The 16,094-nt window shown below is 34.9% G+C and overlaps 1 protein-coding gene across 10 annotated transcripts in view; it reads left to right on the forward strand.

Moving 5' to 3' along the window:
• yrt (erythrocyte membrane protein band 4.1-like yurt) overlaps positions 1 to 16,094 on the forward strand; it is a 198,175-nt gene that overhangs the window by 167,262 nt on the left and 14,819 nt on the right. For 6 of the 10 annotated variants that reach the window (XM_067106926.1, XM_067106928.1, XM_067106924.1 and 3 more), the window contains 2 exons: positions 1,975 to 2,202; positions 14,260 to 14,350. In XM_067106926.1, the coding sequence (XP_066963027.1) occupies positions 1,975 to 2,202; positions 14,260 to 14,350 (319 nt within the window). Of the gene's footprint in view, positions 1 to 1,974; positions 2,203 to 14,259; positions 14,351 to 14,870; positions 14,925 to 16,094 lie in introns of all 10 variants that reach the window. The other 4 variants (XM_067106919.1, XM_067106925.1, XM_067106920.1 and 1 more) reach the window with 1 other exon arrangement.

The raw sequence follows: 16,094 nt of genomic DNA on the forward strand, positions 1-16,094 counted from the left end.
CATAATATTTTGTTTCCTTACAGGTGTAGTATTTGAGCTCATTTTTTATATTATTATACATCAGGTAATTCACCATGTCAACATTGGATGCTGCAGCAACACAGTAGATCAATATAAATACATCTCTTCTCATTCAACAGATTCAGTTTAAAAATAGACTTTTTTGGTCAGGTATAAGTAACATCTTTACTTTAAGCACAAATGGTTGATGGATAGCAAAAAAGCAATTACTGTAATTATAGTTGATGGTTTGCATCAAGAGCGTATCTTTCTGTTATAGTGTTTATTCCAGTAGCAATATTAAACAACCATTGTCAAGGTATTACCATGAAAAGTTGTATGGCAAATTGAAATAAACCTATCAAACTATGAATAGTAAGACACTTGCACAAAAAATTTAACGTTTATTAGCAATATAACCAACACAGTCATGTGTATGAAAAAATAATTAATCAAATTAAAACCCTTGATTACTGTGTAGGCAGTGAAATGCAAGGAAATGTGAGGACAGATGTAAAACTGATTTAAAAGCAGTTTGTAAGTTGCAGCGTTTCAAGAGAGTAACTCATATACTGGATGGATAATATATCTTATACATCCATGTTTTGATTTAGTTTTCTTCCTTGTGTACATACATGTCAGAGCTTAGGTTTAACATTTATTTCCTTTGTTATATTATATATATCATTAAGGTGAATGTTGTATACATTCCTCAAGGATAGTGTGTATACTGTAAACTACAGATGCTGGTACTGTTCAACACTTCTGGTATGGAAATCATGTTGTGTTAGATTTTTTGCTTTGCATTAAGAAAAATCATTTTATTACATATGAATGAACATTGACATTTGAGATGTAACAGTATTTATGAAGAATTATTATAATAGCCCTAAACCTAACTAGTATCAGAAATAAATGATGCACATTACCATTAAATTTCTGTAACGGTAAATAGATTTATAACAACTCTAAGTAGCGGCAATATGTAAAAATTTGGAGTTGGTAATTCTTGGTCTCAGGAAGTACAGTACATATGAAGGAAAAATAATAATTGAAGGCAACAGTGTAAATGCTTATTGAAACACTGTCATTGTTGGTGTATATTATAGTGGATTGCAAGAAAGTATTTTTACTGAACATAGATAGCTGACATTGCTATGAATAAGTGAATACTCTAGTATACAGATAAATGATGTTTATAATTCTATGGTTTCATATATAATGGAATAATAGTACAGTATTTATATATACATGTATATATTATTAAGTTGATGAACTTATCAGTGTAAGGAATTACATTCAAGTGATGTGAAACTTTTTTTTAGGAAACAGGAATTCGGTTCAAGATCATTCATGCAGCTTTGTGAAAACTTTCAAAGCTGGTATTTTGTGACAATTGTTTTACCCGTCTGAAAAATATATCTGCTGTAATTCTTGGATTGACATCATTGCATGCACAGCATGATCTTATTTACTAACATCAGTTTAGAGATTATAATTTAAGTTACCCAAGTTAAAGGCCGAGAGACGGCAGATATCCCAAGGTTGTGGAACTTCCTTTTTGAGTTATAATATTTAGCTTTAAGTCTGCTGTTTTTCAGGGCATATTCATGGGTATGCAGTAAATCACTTATAATTCAATTATTTTTCTGAAAAACAAAATTCTGTATTTGTTTTTATTTTTGATGTTACCAGTTGAGCAGATATTAAGACAAAGATATATTGCTTAAGTATTTAATATTTTCTTGTGAGATTTCATTTTCAGTTCATGATTGACAGAATGATGTAAAATGTCAAAAGTATAACCACACACTGTATACAGTTACCGTGCACTATACTTGGCAATGCACATATTGAAGAATTATGTGTAGTTAATACGTTAATGCTATGATTTGTAGTGGTTTTAGTGTATTGTGACATATTTTGGAAAGAAAGTGGCTAGTCACTATTTATATATTTTATTTCATCCTTTAGAAGCTGAAGTTTTAGTGAACAAAATGAAGAACTTGGAGAACACAAGTAATGCCAACCTTGCCAATGGTGGTGGAAGTCTTCGTGGAGTACCCAGTGTATTGTCTGCCACTACAACTACTAAGGTTAAGGATGTTAATGTTGTGGTGCTTCCTAACAACCAAGCAACTCTTACCAAAAATGCTGCCCGTCCCATACCACCTGAGCAGTTCAAATCAAACATTTTGAAAGGTAAGTTTTCTGCAGTTAATCTCTTGAAAATACTGAGTTCCTCTCCCAAAATGGGTGTGCTAGAATCAGAGTGGTTATGGTTGACTCCTAAAGTAGTTTTCTTGCATCAGTAGGTTTTCCACAGGAAATCCAAAGTTAATACTGCAGTAATTAAAGTTAAGCATCCGTGTAACCTCTGGGTATTTTTCTTGGCTAAATATTTTATTCTGTACTTAAAATGAGTTCTCCTCCAGTAGCATATTTTCCCATCTAGTTAATGTTACAAATATAAAAATGAAGACATTTTTATTGTAGTAATACAGTAATCCCTCAATTATCTGGATCTTGATTATCTGACACTCGACATTTATCCGACATTACCTGACCAGGAGCCAAAGATATATAATATATTTTTATAATTTTAAAGCTGGGGTCTTGCTAGATTAATGGGATATACTAGGATGATATGCAGCTTACCTTAATTACCACAAAAATCTGGACTCTGGCCTTGAGGTCATCTAAAATTATGAACAACAAAATGCGGCTGAAGGCCTACATCAAGAGGGGAGTGATTAGATAGACTCTGGGGTTTAACTTAATTCATTATATTTACAAAATAAAACATACCAGAAGAGTTTTAGCATGATTCTGGTGTAATAAGGAGAGAGCAAATGATGGGGAATTTCCTGGAGGGAATACAATGGGTTGCCCACTTTAGAGGCAATTGAAAACAAGATAGTAGGGTCCACTATGCACATAAGTTGATACACAGATCCACAGCTGAATACTCCTAATCTGCAATCGAAATACTTATGGTTACTTAACCGAAACTAGCACTGTAATGAAGGAATCGGGGAATTGCATAGAAGATACCTAGACTGAACTTGATTCCAGTGACTCGAATATCATACGATCACGTTACACTTCTTGTCAATGCTTTGTAAATTGAACAGCACAAAATATAAAAAGCGATACAGGTCTCACTGTAGGTATATTGCACTACGAAAAGAAAAAGAAATTCGTTGAAGGCGAATAGGGAACATGGCTGACAAAAAATCTTAGATCCCGGTACTTCACCTTTTTTAGGAGCTGAAGTTTCTTCTTATGAGGGCCAGCGAGAGAGAGGGCAAGTGAATTAGTTCACAACAAAAGTTACTTTGGATACTGCCAGCCATGTGTTGGAAATAGGCAGTTTAATGGAGGAGGGGACGGACCTCCATCCTCTGTGGCCACTGATACAATTCTAAGATCGAGCGTTTCTCTCCAAGGCCCTTTATAGCTTCGGGAATTATGTTTTCTCTCTTCCTAGATGGCGTTGTGATCACTCTGCCCACATTTCTGTGCTGCAATTTTAAGATGGCAGAATGCATGTGTTCAGCCCACCAGCTGATGTGCCCTGGGCGACGATTAGCTCTGATCAGGTCCGCACCTGGAATTAAGGAATTTCCAATAGCATTTGGACAAGAAAGAGATTAAGGTGGTTTTCCTCCCCCAAAGGCAGTGGTGAGAGAGGTTTTAAGAGGCGAATTTGCCTACAGTGAATCAAACTAAATTGAATTAATTGCTTGGTCTGTATTTCATTTGATTTGTTGCATGGAAAAGGCATATGAGAGGATACTCTTGATAATATATAATTTAAAAAAAATTTGAAAAACTGCGTTATGATGATTGGCAATGCTACACACCCAAGAAAAATGTTGTATCACTGCTTACACTCTTGAAGAGACTGAGGGAAGGATTTTGGGGGATGGGGATGCCTGGATCAGTTTAGAGTGAGGATTGTTTTGGAAGGTGGGTGGAGCAGGTAAACAGTTTCCTTGGCTGGGAAGAGTTGGGAATGCAGGAGGATGGGTGGAGGAGGGTAGGCAGGAATCTGACTTCAATAAAGCTCTTTTTCCACATTTTATTAAAGTATATGTAAAGTACCTTGCCGTAACAAAGCAAAAAAAACACACGCACTCCCTTTTTTAATTTTATTTTATGCTATTTTCATTTGTATTTTGACTATTTTTTTTTTACAACCCAAAAGACTTAACACAATCTTGTGCATAGGGTATGTACGTACACACACTCCTTTTCTTTGGTTGATGCATCAGGACAAGTTATAAATAGCACATCTGCTACAAATTTGCATTTTAAACATTTTTGACTAGAGATGAAATATCAAGAGTGATAAAATATTTTCTTGTGTACCGTCATGGTATGTGTGATAATCATACTTAAGAGTCATCTAGTTTGTAGTAAAATATGTACAGTAAATCAAGCTCACGAACAGACACAGCGAAAGAGGTATGTACAGACAGTGGTGTCAACATTGATGAAATGCCACATGTAGATGTAAACACACATACAAGTAAAGTGTCCATGATATTATGAGGTGAAATGGAAAATCATTAATTCTAATGAAACATCAACTACTTTTTAGTAGCATTCTTAAAAGAATTTACAGTACTTTGGACAGTTGTCATTGAGACATGCCATATGTACTTGAGATGTAAAAACAGGGTGTTTTACACAACACAGTTTCCATGATAGGGCAGAAAATGAGTTAAACAAATGAAATGTGCAGTATATATTTGTGTATCATTCGATCTCACGTATCATATGACGTAAAATTTTGTCCCGCAAACACGATCTTGTCTAAATCTTGTGCATCATGCGAATTGCATTTTTGATAGCCCAGATAACATTAGGTTAACATCTGTACCTCAGTAATCTGATCATTTTGTTAAGTAAATGAAAATTAAAAATACAGATAGTCTTTACTTAATGAACAAATTTCATTTTTGATAGATCATACTGTACTAGGTTATGCTTATAGAGAGAATTTCATTTTTGGTAGATTGTACTAGGCTAGGCTTTCAAATAAGATTACCAGGCTTATAGCTTATGTAACAATTCTTGACCACCTCTTAAAATGAACAGTCACTTACTGTGCAGTATTGCATGATCACCACTTACCAAAGCAATATCAGCAAATGAATCGAGAAACAGTTGTTTTGCGATCTTGAGGGATTTTATTTTATACTTGTTTTACATTTATAGTATATACAAAAATAAAATAGTGATTCTGGTAATCTGTTTCTTTTGCAACTAAAAAATTATTCTCCTAATTATTTTCATTAGTAGGCCTCAATCAGCTGATTCTGAGAAAGTAAACATTAGCCTAGCCTACTTAAATACATGTGTTGGATGATTGTTGTTTTTATACAGTAATCTTTCTATTATCTGGATTAATAGAGAACCAAGGGCCTGTCGGATAATGGTGAAATCCGAGTAATGACAAGTAAAAAAATCTAGGGGTGTTCAAGGGCAACTTAACCCTTCCACACCAAACCTTGTTAATACCACATAACTGTAAACACTTAGTATGCTTTAGACAACAACCATCACACTTTAAACCTATTTTCTCATATTTATAATTGTAACAGCCCCCACATGCACAAGGTATGGTTGTATACACTAAGTCCAGACAACCTATTTATTGGAGAGTAGTTGCCATGAAGTTCATTGTTTTTAAATTTTCTGTAAGTTCTACAATGTATATGTATTTGCTGTAGGTCTGTGAATATATAGGCACTTCTGATCATTGCAACATTGAGATGGACATATCTGTCATTGCAACATTGAGATGGACATATCTGTCAATCAATATATTCCTAATGCCACCATTGGAAAAATGGTCGGACTAAAATCCAGAGTCAGTTGGGATCACATTATTGAAGCTTATCAGACATGTAATATTTCAGATGCAATATTAGATTCTGATCCCAAGAAGTTAAATGAAATGCTGATGGTTATTTTAATAAGGTATGTCCCTAGAAAGGTCTTCAAATTTAGGACAAATGACCAGCCATGGTTTGATGATGCATGTAGATGAGCCTACCATGACAAACAGACCAAATTCAGTACAAGGAGACGAAATCATTCAAATGAAGATTACGTCATTTTTGTTGAGTCTCACCATGCTGTGAATAGAACTTACCATACAGCTGAGAGAAATTACAATAATTCATTGAAGAGGAAACTTGAAGGAATTACTCAGCCTCATCTGTGGTGGACCAAATTGGCATCATCTGTCTTTGGGTCAAGGTCATCTTCCATTCCACCACTACTAACAGATGATGGTAAACTGGTTACTGGCCCTAGGGAAAAGGCTGAACTGCTTCATCGAGGTTTTGAAACTAAGGAATCAGCTGAGAATGTCCCTCTCCCTGATACTTGTAATCCTGAACCTATTCTTACAAAATCTGCATTTCGCTCAAGGGATGTTAATAAAATTCTGGATAATCTTGATAGCTGGGGTGGAGAAGATCGTGATGGTTGCTGCCCCTTGTTTTTTCAAAAAGTTTCTAGTGTGTCTTCTCCCAAATAGATTCTCTAGGTTCTTATGTCAACATGGTACCTTTGTGGAATAGTGCAAGCTTAGTAATAGAATGCCTGTTCCAAAGAGTGGCATATCTGCAAACTGCAGTAAATACAGTTGCTGAAAAAGTTATTTTTGAGGTGAAACTTACCCTGTATCATTAGCATTATCTGTGGCTAGCTTTGCCTTAAAAATAGTGATTTTTATGACAAAATCAATTTTTTAGGTACTTACCCTCTGTCATTGAGATCCCTCCCTCCTCCCCTCAGAAGAATGACAACCAAAACATTCACTGTCGTCTTACCCATGCCCTCCAAAAGGTGGGGGTAGCTATTGGGACCGTTTGTTAACAATTGTTTCAATTTTAACACCTGTTGAACCAGCTTCAAGTAGCCGCAGTAAACCTCAAAAATTGATTTTATTGTAGAAATCTTATTTTTAAGCCACTATATAAGTATGTAGAATTTAAATGATTGTTAGCTGATAGTCAATATGCATAGTGGAAGCAGTTAGGTACCTGCGATGCTTTTTTAGACTTGACTTGCCATTTGCAAGAGAACCTTGATAGGGATTTGAGTGCAAAGTACGGTAATTCAAATAGATTTTAGCGCTGATTTCAACTTAGTAAATCGCAAGGCACTTTGTAAACTTCAGAATCTTGGAATGGGTAGGTATGTTTAGGGTTACTTCAAGATATCCTTATAAACTAAAGAATCTTGGAATGGGTAGATATGTTTAGGATTACTTCAAGATTTCCTTACAGGTAGGCAGCAGTGAGTTGCTGTGGATGGGATCTTTAGTGAGCCAAGACCTATTTTGTCTGGAGTTCCACAGGGTAGTTTTCTTGGTCCACTGTTACTTTTAGTGCATACAAGTGGTCTGGTTGTTGGCCAGGAAAACAAGATTGTTCAGATGCTGATGATGTAACACTTGTGGGTGTAGTAAAGTCTCCACTTATGAGAAATGAAGCTGTCCTCAGCATCATTCGGAACATGGACGATCAGTGAATGGTGTAGTATGAGGCTGAACTCCAGTAAAACAAAAACCACTTGATTAGCAGATCTTGTACAGATTTCCCACCCCATCCTCCCCTTCAGGTGGATGGAACTTGCTGATTGAGTCTGAAGCTTTAACTATTGTAGGTGTAACTTTTGACACACATCTAACTTTTGCGAAACATTTAATGAAAGTTTCAGCAAATGCCGCAGAAAAGTTAGATATTGTTCGTCAGACCTCATATATTTACAACAGTGATAAAATCAGTGCAAACTGTTTTAGGTCATTTGTGCTTCCTTTACTAGAATACTGTTCTCTAGTGTGGATGTCTGCTTCTGCCATAGATGTATCTCATTTTAAGTAGTTGTCGTGGTGGTAGGTTTCTGTTTTGTAATACAATAGTAGCAGTTATGACATGGACCATTGATGGATGGTCTCTTGTTTGTTACATTTTCATTAGTTATATTTCAACAGAGATCTTTCACATTCACAATTGATCCCTGATCCCCTTTACCTGCCAAGAACAACCAGATTCACTGAAGAGCAGCATGAATATGCAGTAAATGTGCCTCGCTCTCTAACTTCTCAGTTCCAAAAGTCATTTATTCCTCACACTGTTGGACTGTGGAACAGCCTCCCAGAGGATGTTGTGCAATTGAAACTTTAGAATTTCTAGCGAAGATGCAATGCATTACTACCCCCTAATACTATTCTCCTTTTATTTTAATACATTGTTATCTGTTAATTTATTAATTTATTTTTTCTTTTTTAGTAAGTAGGATCTCTTTATGTATTTCCCGTTACCTAACTTACTTCTTCCTAATGAACACCATCTTCTTTGGAAGCTTGAATTTCAGGTCGCCCCTGTGGGCTTGTTCCACATGAATAGGTTTCATCTTCTGAACAATAGAATAAAAGAAAATATACTGCAGTAAATGACACTGTTCAGTAGGCAGGTAGTCTACATGTATGTTTATACAGCAACTTCCATATCAGTTGTTACCATATTGTAGTACTATACACGAGATAAAAATGTGTAAGCTATGTGTGAGCTATAGACCTAGGTTTGCCTAGGTGTTACACTCGTAGTATCCATTTGCAAAAGTCAAGTATTTAAGATAAAGGTAATTGTAAAGAAACTAATATTTTAGTTACAGAATCCATTTAAACTGTATTATTATATATGGATGTATTATCATTGTAGTACATATAAAAAACTGATCATCCCACCTTCTTTAATGTTTACATTCTCAGAATCAGCTGATTGAGCTTATTGTACTACCAAAAGAATTGTTTACTTTACTAAAAGAAACGAATGTATTAATGGAATTATTATTTTTATTTGTGTACATAAATGTAAAACAGGCATAGAAAGGTAAACTAACATACTTTATGATCAAGCAAAATCCCTCCAAAAGTGCAAAACAGCTGTTTCCCAATTTGTTTCCTGATGTAAACGTATCTCTCTCTCTCTCTCTCTCTCTCTCTCTCTCTCTCTCTCTCTCTCTCTCTCTCTCTCTCTCTCTCTCTCTCTCTCTCTCTCTCTCTCTCTCTCTCTCACATATCCTTTAATGAAATATGAATTACTGTATCATAACATAAAAACACAAAACGAAAACTCCAGGAAGTTCACAACGCCATCGAATGAGTGCTTGCTTATGTACATAAGTGAAGATAAAAAGGCCCATAAAACACTATTTGAACGTTGCAACCATATGTTTCGAGCACTTCCTTCTGTGTCCCTGTTCACTGGTAAAATATGGACAGATGAAATGTTACAAGGGTATATATACAAAGCATATGTAGGTGTGGCATTGTCTTCAATGGTATGCAGGTGACCATTTCCCAAGAAGGAGGGAAAATAAACAATTCCCTAGTGGTTTTTGGCCTCATTAACTCCTGTTTGGCGATGCGCCTGGTGGTTGTTTTCCTGGAATACTTTCTTCGGAAGAGGTTTGAGGATTAACCCATCAATGTCATCCAATTTCCAATGTCCTCCTGACAAGTTCATATTGTTGGTTTGATTGATGATAGCAGATTCCAGCATCTGTCGTTTGTTTTCATCGTATGGAAGCTTCATTTTGTTGTTAAAATCTGTTTGTCTCATTCACAACAGACAAATAGATTTAATAGATTTTAACAACAAAATAAAGCTTCTGTACAACAAAAACATCCAAAAAGCCACTGAACAACTCAGGCCTTATAATCCTTTTATTTTCCATTATCCCAAATCTATCGGGAGCTCGCTCAGTAACATAAACTTAAATGAAAAAGGGAAGATACTTAAATAAAAAAGGGAAGAAGCCGGAGTTTACAAGATTCCGTGCAGCAATTGTAATGAGATTTACATGGGGGAGACGGGTAGATCCCTCTCGCGAAGATTAATAGAGCACAAAAGATCAATACGGTATGCTTCATAGAGTTCGAGAATTTTCCTACATATCAGAGATAAAGGCCATTCCATAAATTGGAGCAGGGCGGAGCTGGTTTTCAAAAGTAGCTGTCCGTACAAAAGAAAGATGCTGGACTTTGCTATTATCAATCAAACCAACAATATGAACTTGCCAGGAGGACATTGGGAATCGGATGACATCGACGGGTTAATCCTCAAACCTCTTCTGAAGAAGGTATTCCAGGAAACACAACCACCAGACGCATCACCAAACGAGAGTTAATGAGGCCAAAAACCACTAGGGAATTGTTTATTTTCCCTCCTTCTTGGGAAACGGTCACCTGCATACCATTGGAGATTTAATACCATACCTACATATGCTTTGTATATATACCCTTGTAACATTTCATCTGTTTATATTTTACCAGTGAACAGGGGCACAGAAGGAAGTGCTCGAAATATGTGGTTGCAATGTTCAAATAGTGTTTTATGGGCCTTTTTACCTTCATATTGTACTGTGGTATGACAGTAAAAGACGTTCATATACATGTGTTAACTTTTTTTTTTTTGTCTATGCTTGATTTGCTGTACCGTTTTCATTACAAGTTTAGTTGACTGTAAGTATGATTACCGCACATATCATAACAGTTCACAAGAGAATATTTTATCACTGTTGATATTTCATCTCTAATCACTGTAAAAATATGTAAAATGCGAATTTCATAGGTAGGCTATGCCAAGTTCTCTGACAGCATGGAATGAGTGTATGCATACATGCGTACCCTATGGACACGATTGCGTTAATCTTTTGGTTTGGAAAACAGAAAAATAAAAGAGAAAATACAGTAAAAATACAAATGAGAATACTGTAGCATAAAATATAAACAAAACAATGAAAGAGTGTGTGTGTGTGTGTGTTACTGTATTAGGCTTTAATGTGAACATACCTCATTTCTTTCTCTCTCTCTCTCTCTCTTTCTCTATCAGTACTGTACATATCCTTTAATGAAATATCAATTACTGTACCATAAACATAAACACACAAAACTAAGCAAACTCCAGGAAGTTCAAGACGCCATCGAATGAGTGTGTACATATGTAGGTATGTGTTGTCACATTTTTTGGTTTGCCTAATTTACTGTACCATACAGTATTTCATTACAAGTTTAGTTGACTCTTAAGTATATTATAACAGTACACAAGAGAATATTTGATCACTGTTGATGTTTCATCTTTAATCACTGTTAAAATATTTAAAAAGTGATTCTCATATGTAGGCAGCACAAAACCAAATAGGCTGAAGCAAGTTTACCCAGCCACGGAATTAGTGTGTATGCATGTGTTGCCTTTTTTCTATTTGCTTTTCTCAATTCAATGTACATACCATACTTTATTACAAGTTTAGATGACTCTAAGTATGGTTATTACACATCATAACAGTACACAAGAGAATACTCTATCACTGTTGATATTTCATCTCTAATCACCGTAAAAATATTTAAATTTAAAATTTCATACATAGTCAAGTCAAAACCAAGTAGGCTGTAGCAAGTTTACCCAGCCACAGAATTAGTGCATATGTACCTGTTGCCATTTTCCTTTTTTTTTTCTTTGCTTTGCTTGATTTACTGTACCATATTTCATTACAAGTTTAGTTGATTCTGAGTATGATTATCTCACATTATAACATTACACAAGAGAATATTTTATCACTTGATATTTCATCTCAGCTCTCTCTCTCTCTCTCTCTCTCTCTCTCTCTCTCTCTCTCTCTCTCTCTCTCTCTCTCTCTCTTGTACCTTGTACCCTACACAAATGATTGTTTTATGTTCTGGTTTGAAAGGATAAAAAATGAGAAAATACAGTGGAAATATAAACGAGAACACTGTAGTATAAAATATAAATAAAAAGTGGAGTGTTTGTGTGTGTGTTATGGTACTTAGACTACAATGTAAACATACAATGCTAGGTTATTGTTCTCTCTCTCTCTCTCTCTGTACTGTACATAACCTTTAGTAAAATATGAATTACTGTAGTATCATAAATGTAAAAACACGAAACCAGACAAGCTCTATCAAGTCAGGTCTACCTCTTCACCCATCCCACACTGCACCCCCACCCCCTCCCAGCCATAGCAACTGCTCCCCAGTTCCACCGACCTTCCAAAATAACACCTCTGAGACTCCTTCTACCCTGCCTTACTGTCCCTCCTCTCTGATGGCACTAAGCCTACCTCTCTCTCTCTCTCTCTCTCTCTCTTGGAAACTTCTGAGACTTCCCCTACCCCCCAAAACCCTTTCTCAGTCAGTCCGAGTGTTGGCAGTGTTATCAACATTTTCTTGAGGCTGCGCAGCATTGTCAACTATCGTAGGTTTGTTTTTTCAAATTTTTAAAAATTTATATATATATCATATATCTTTGGGGCCTTGATCCCTGGTCTGGGTGTGTTGGATAATGGCAATCAGGATAACTGAGGGATTACTGCATTATCATGATGATAATAATACAGTTTAAATGGATTCAGTAAGATATCAGTTTCATTACCATTACCTTTATCTTAAATAGCCTGTTTGGCTTATGCAAATGGATAGTGCGAGTGTAACAGCTGCCCTAGGCCAATAGTTCACACAATTTTGTATATGGTAATACAATATGGTAACAACTGATAAAGTTGCTGTATAAAAATAAATTAAAAGTGATAAAACCATGGTAGGCTGTGGGTAAACACAGTTAGGCTACCTACCTACCTATCAAATTGTGTTATTTATGAAAGAGAGACAAAAAAGGAGTTGCATTTTTTTCAAAGTGTATTTATGCAATATAATTTGTTACAAATATGAGGGGGGGGGAAGTTTCCAGCTTAAAGTGTGATGGATGTTGTTTATGAGCATATTGAGTATTTCCAGTTACTGTAACTGGTATCGACAAGGTAAGGTGAGGAACACCCTTAGATTTTTTACTTGCCCTTTTTCAGCTTTTGCCATTAAACAACAAGATCTTGGCTCTGTTAATCCAGATAATTGATTAGATATGAGCTCTAGTTTTGACAGTTTATTATATATTCTGTACTTATTAAAGTAAATTCTCTTCCAGGAGTTTATTACACTTTACAGTTTATCAAAAGGTAAACCTTATTATTAATGAAAAAATTACATAAGGGCTCCCTAGGTTTGACAGACAGAAATTTTGCTAGTATTGGTACCTTTCATTGACTACACTGATCCCCTCCCCCCCACTCTGATAATTATCCTAATCTTTTGTAAGGTTAGAGTATCTGTAGCTCATGGTAAGGATTAGGTACTGTATTCAAAAGAAAAAATTGGATGGAAGGCATTTTTTGACCAACTACAAGTAGCCATGAATTATGGTTGAATGCAGGCTCCACTGCAAAGTTGCTGAGGATTTTCAAATAGATGTAGTTTAAGATATAATGTGATATTCGCTTTTTGTTCTTTATCACTTTTACCAACTGCTTTCTTGCATTTGTAGTGTTGAATGTGGGAGATGTGGTATTTTTATATCTTTATATCTAGTTGAAATATATGGATAGAAATTGAGTTCTGCTTTTGAGGGGTGTGAATGATAAACATCTGTAGTTTGTATATGTAACCAATGATCATTTGTTAAACTAGTAATGAAGGATTTTAAAATTATGAAAAACTTTGCATATGTGTGTAAGAGGAATTATTTTGCCCTTGTCCATGGTTATACATATTTATATTTTCTGATTTATTTAATCACTTTAGACATTTATAAAGAATAATGTAATTTACATTACTTGAAAGACCTCAATCACTTTAGACATTGATAAAGTATACTGTAATTTACATTACTTGAAGTCCTCTTACATTTCATATTACCCCATGTAGACAGTGGATTATACATATGCAAGTTAGACATTCTTAAAAGCAAAAAGTATGTATTTTCAGAACACTTAAGAGACTGAATATAAAATGTAGATATAGTCATCTCTCAGCATACTTGACTTTGAATACATGCACATAGCCAGTATTCTTTAAAAATGCATAAAAACCATCTCAGATCAATACTTAAAAGCTGCAGGATCATCTGTTAATATTACCACCTTAAAATAAGCTGTTATAAGTCATGGTTGTACTGTATTCACATATTTCAAAGTCTTTTCAAGTTGACATGCTTATCTGTATTTTTTTGCACAATTTTCTGTTTTGTGTAATACATTCTCAAGATACACATTTTTAAAAAAAAAAAGTAAAAGCAGTCCTTGTACTTTGTAAGTCCACTGTACTTTACATGTAAATTTGTGACATGCTTATAAGTTTTTCAATTTTTCTTCTATTCATAGCCAAGGCTGAGGAAGAGTTGAAAAAGGGGCCAACCATTACAGCAAGTGAAGTAGATAAAGTACCAAGTAGTAAAGCAAAGATAGCAAATGGGTGAGTTGGATGAATTGCCTTTCATTTTTCTTGGTCTGGCAGTTATGTTTTGAGGTTTTGGTGTATGGTAGCTTAATGTGCATACAGTTATTGTGCTTTTTCTCTGTCAGTTTATTTTACTGTGTGTGCACTGGTGGTATACTTGTAATAAATGGTGTATATAGTTTAAAGCTTGCTTCTCTGTGTTTGTATATTTCATTGTACAAATTTCAGGGCATCTTTGATAGTATATAAATATTGAAATTTAAGTTTGTAGAAATAATGCCAGGATGTAGTAAAATCCAAGTAAACTTCAGTATTTTATGGAGTTATTTACTGTAGATAGATATCTTGGTGTATAGGTATATTAATGCATTTGAAAGTAGATCATATCAATAGCACCTAGAACTCTTAATAGTCTTTAGAAACAAAATGTGCCTAATTTTAGTTAGAAATTATTTTCTTTATCAAGTTGTGGTAGCTTTAGTGACCAAAAGTGTATGTGAATATTCACATCAAATACTGTATTATTGAATTTTAGGGAGGTGGCTGATAGCTCAGCTTGTAGTGACGAGCCAGAGGGTGCCGTTGATGGGTAAGGTCTAAATAAAAAAGTGCCTAGCAAAACCAGCATGGCTTACACATTACTATAGTAAAATGCAGATGCCTGGATATAGGACTACTGTAGCAGCCTTACAACTTTAGTGAAATAGAAAAATAGAAACATAAGCAAAGTTTTTAACCAGTAACACAGAATACAGTATCAGATGTCATGTGCACAGGGATTTTCATTACCAGTAATTATGTGATTTATACTTATGGCATAGTAATTATAAAACATTAGCTGAGGTGCATTGGTTTTAATTTTATTGTGTATTGACATCTGAAAAGTGTACTGTATGTTGCTGGCCTTTGGTCTTTGTAAAAACTAACAGATTTCATGTAAAATTGAGTAAGAGGCCGAGTTGTAATAAATATACTAACCTAATTAGAACTACTAATCTTCATTAAATATGTAAAGCTTTGCTAACAAAATATTTGGAGGCTATATTCTGTGGATGGGACACTTTCTGAGATGCTTGAGAAAGTTGACCTTAGAAGAGCCTTTGTGTGTACTGAAACAAAGATTTAATTTGCTAACAATTACATTTTCGTAGTATGCATTATAAGTAATCAAAGAACGAGTGTTTGAGAATAAATTTCATTTATATTTTTTATTTGATGCTTTAGGGATATCTCACACAAGTGTTTAAGGAACATAAAAACAGATTAATATTGATTTACACTATGAAAGTAATATGTTCTTCCTAAAATTGTAATACAGGTTGACCATCACTAATCCGGCATCATTGGGACCTGGAGGGTGCCGGATTAGCCATTTTGCCGGATTAGCCATCTATTAGGCTAGAATACACGAAATCCAGTAGCTAAGCACCTCATCTTAGAATTAAAATATCCTATAAATCAGTACAAGTTGGTTAATAAAGAAAAGACAATTATCAAATACAGGCAGTGCTCGAGTTACGATAATTCAACTTACGATATTTCGAGTTTATGATTACGATGGGGTTAGCAATTAATACCAGTATGAAAATATTTAGGAAATATTTTTAGAATTCGTGCAGGCAGCAGGTACAGTCAGGCAGCAAGAGAGACCAACTTACAATAGAATAACTTCTATTCCTCCATCTCTTTATTCCATCTGCTAGTTAAAAAAGTAAAAGAGAATGATAAAAGTATTGTTAGTAACGTTATACTCTTGCGT

This window comes from Macrobrachium rosenbergii, chromosome 7 (genome assembly GCF_040412425.1).
Source record: "Macrobrachium rosenbergii isolate ZJJX-2024 chromosome 7, ASM4041242v1, whole genome shotgun sequence".
In the NCBI taxonomy this organism is placed as follows: domain Eukaryota; kingdom Metazoa; phylum Arthropoda; class Malacostraca; order Decapoda; family Palaemonidae; genus Macrobrachium; species Macrobrachium rosenbergii.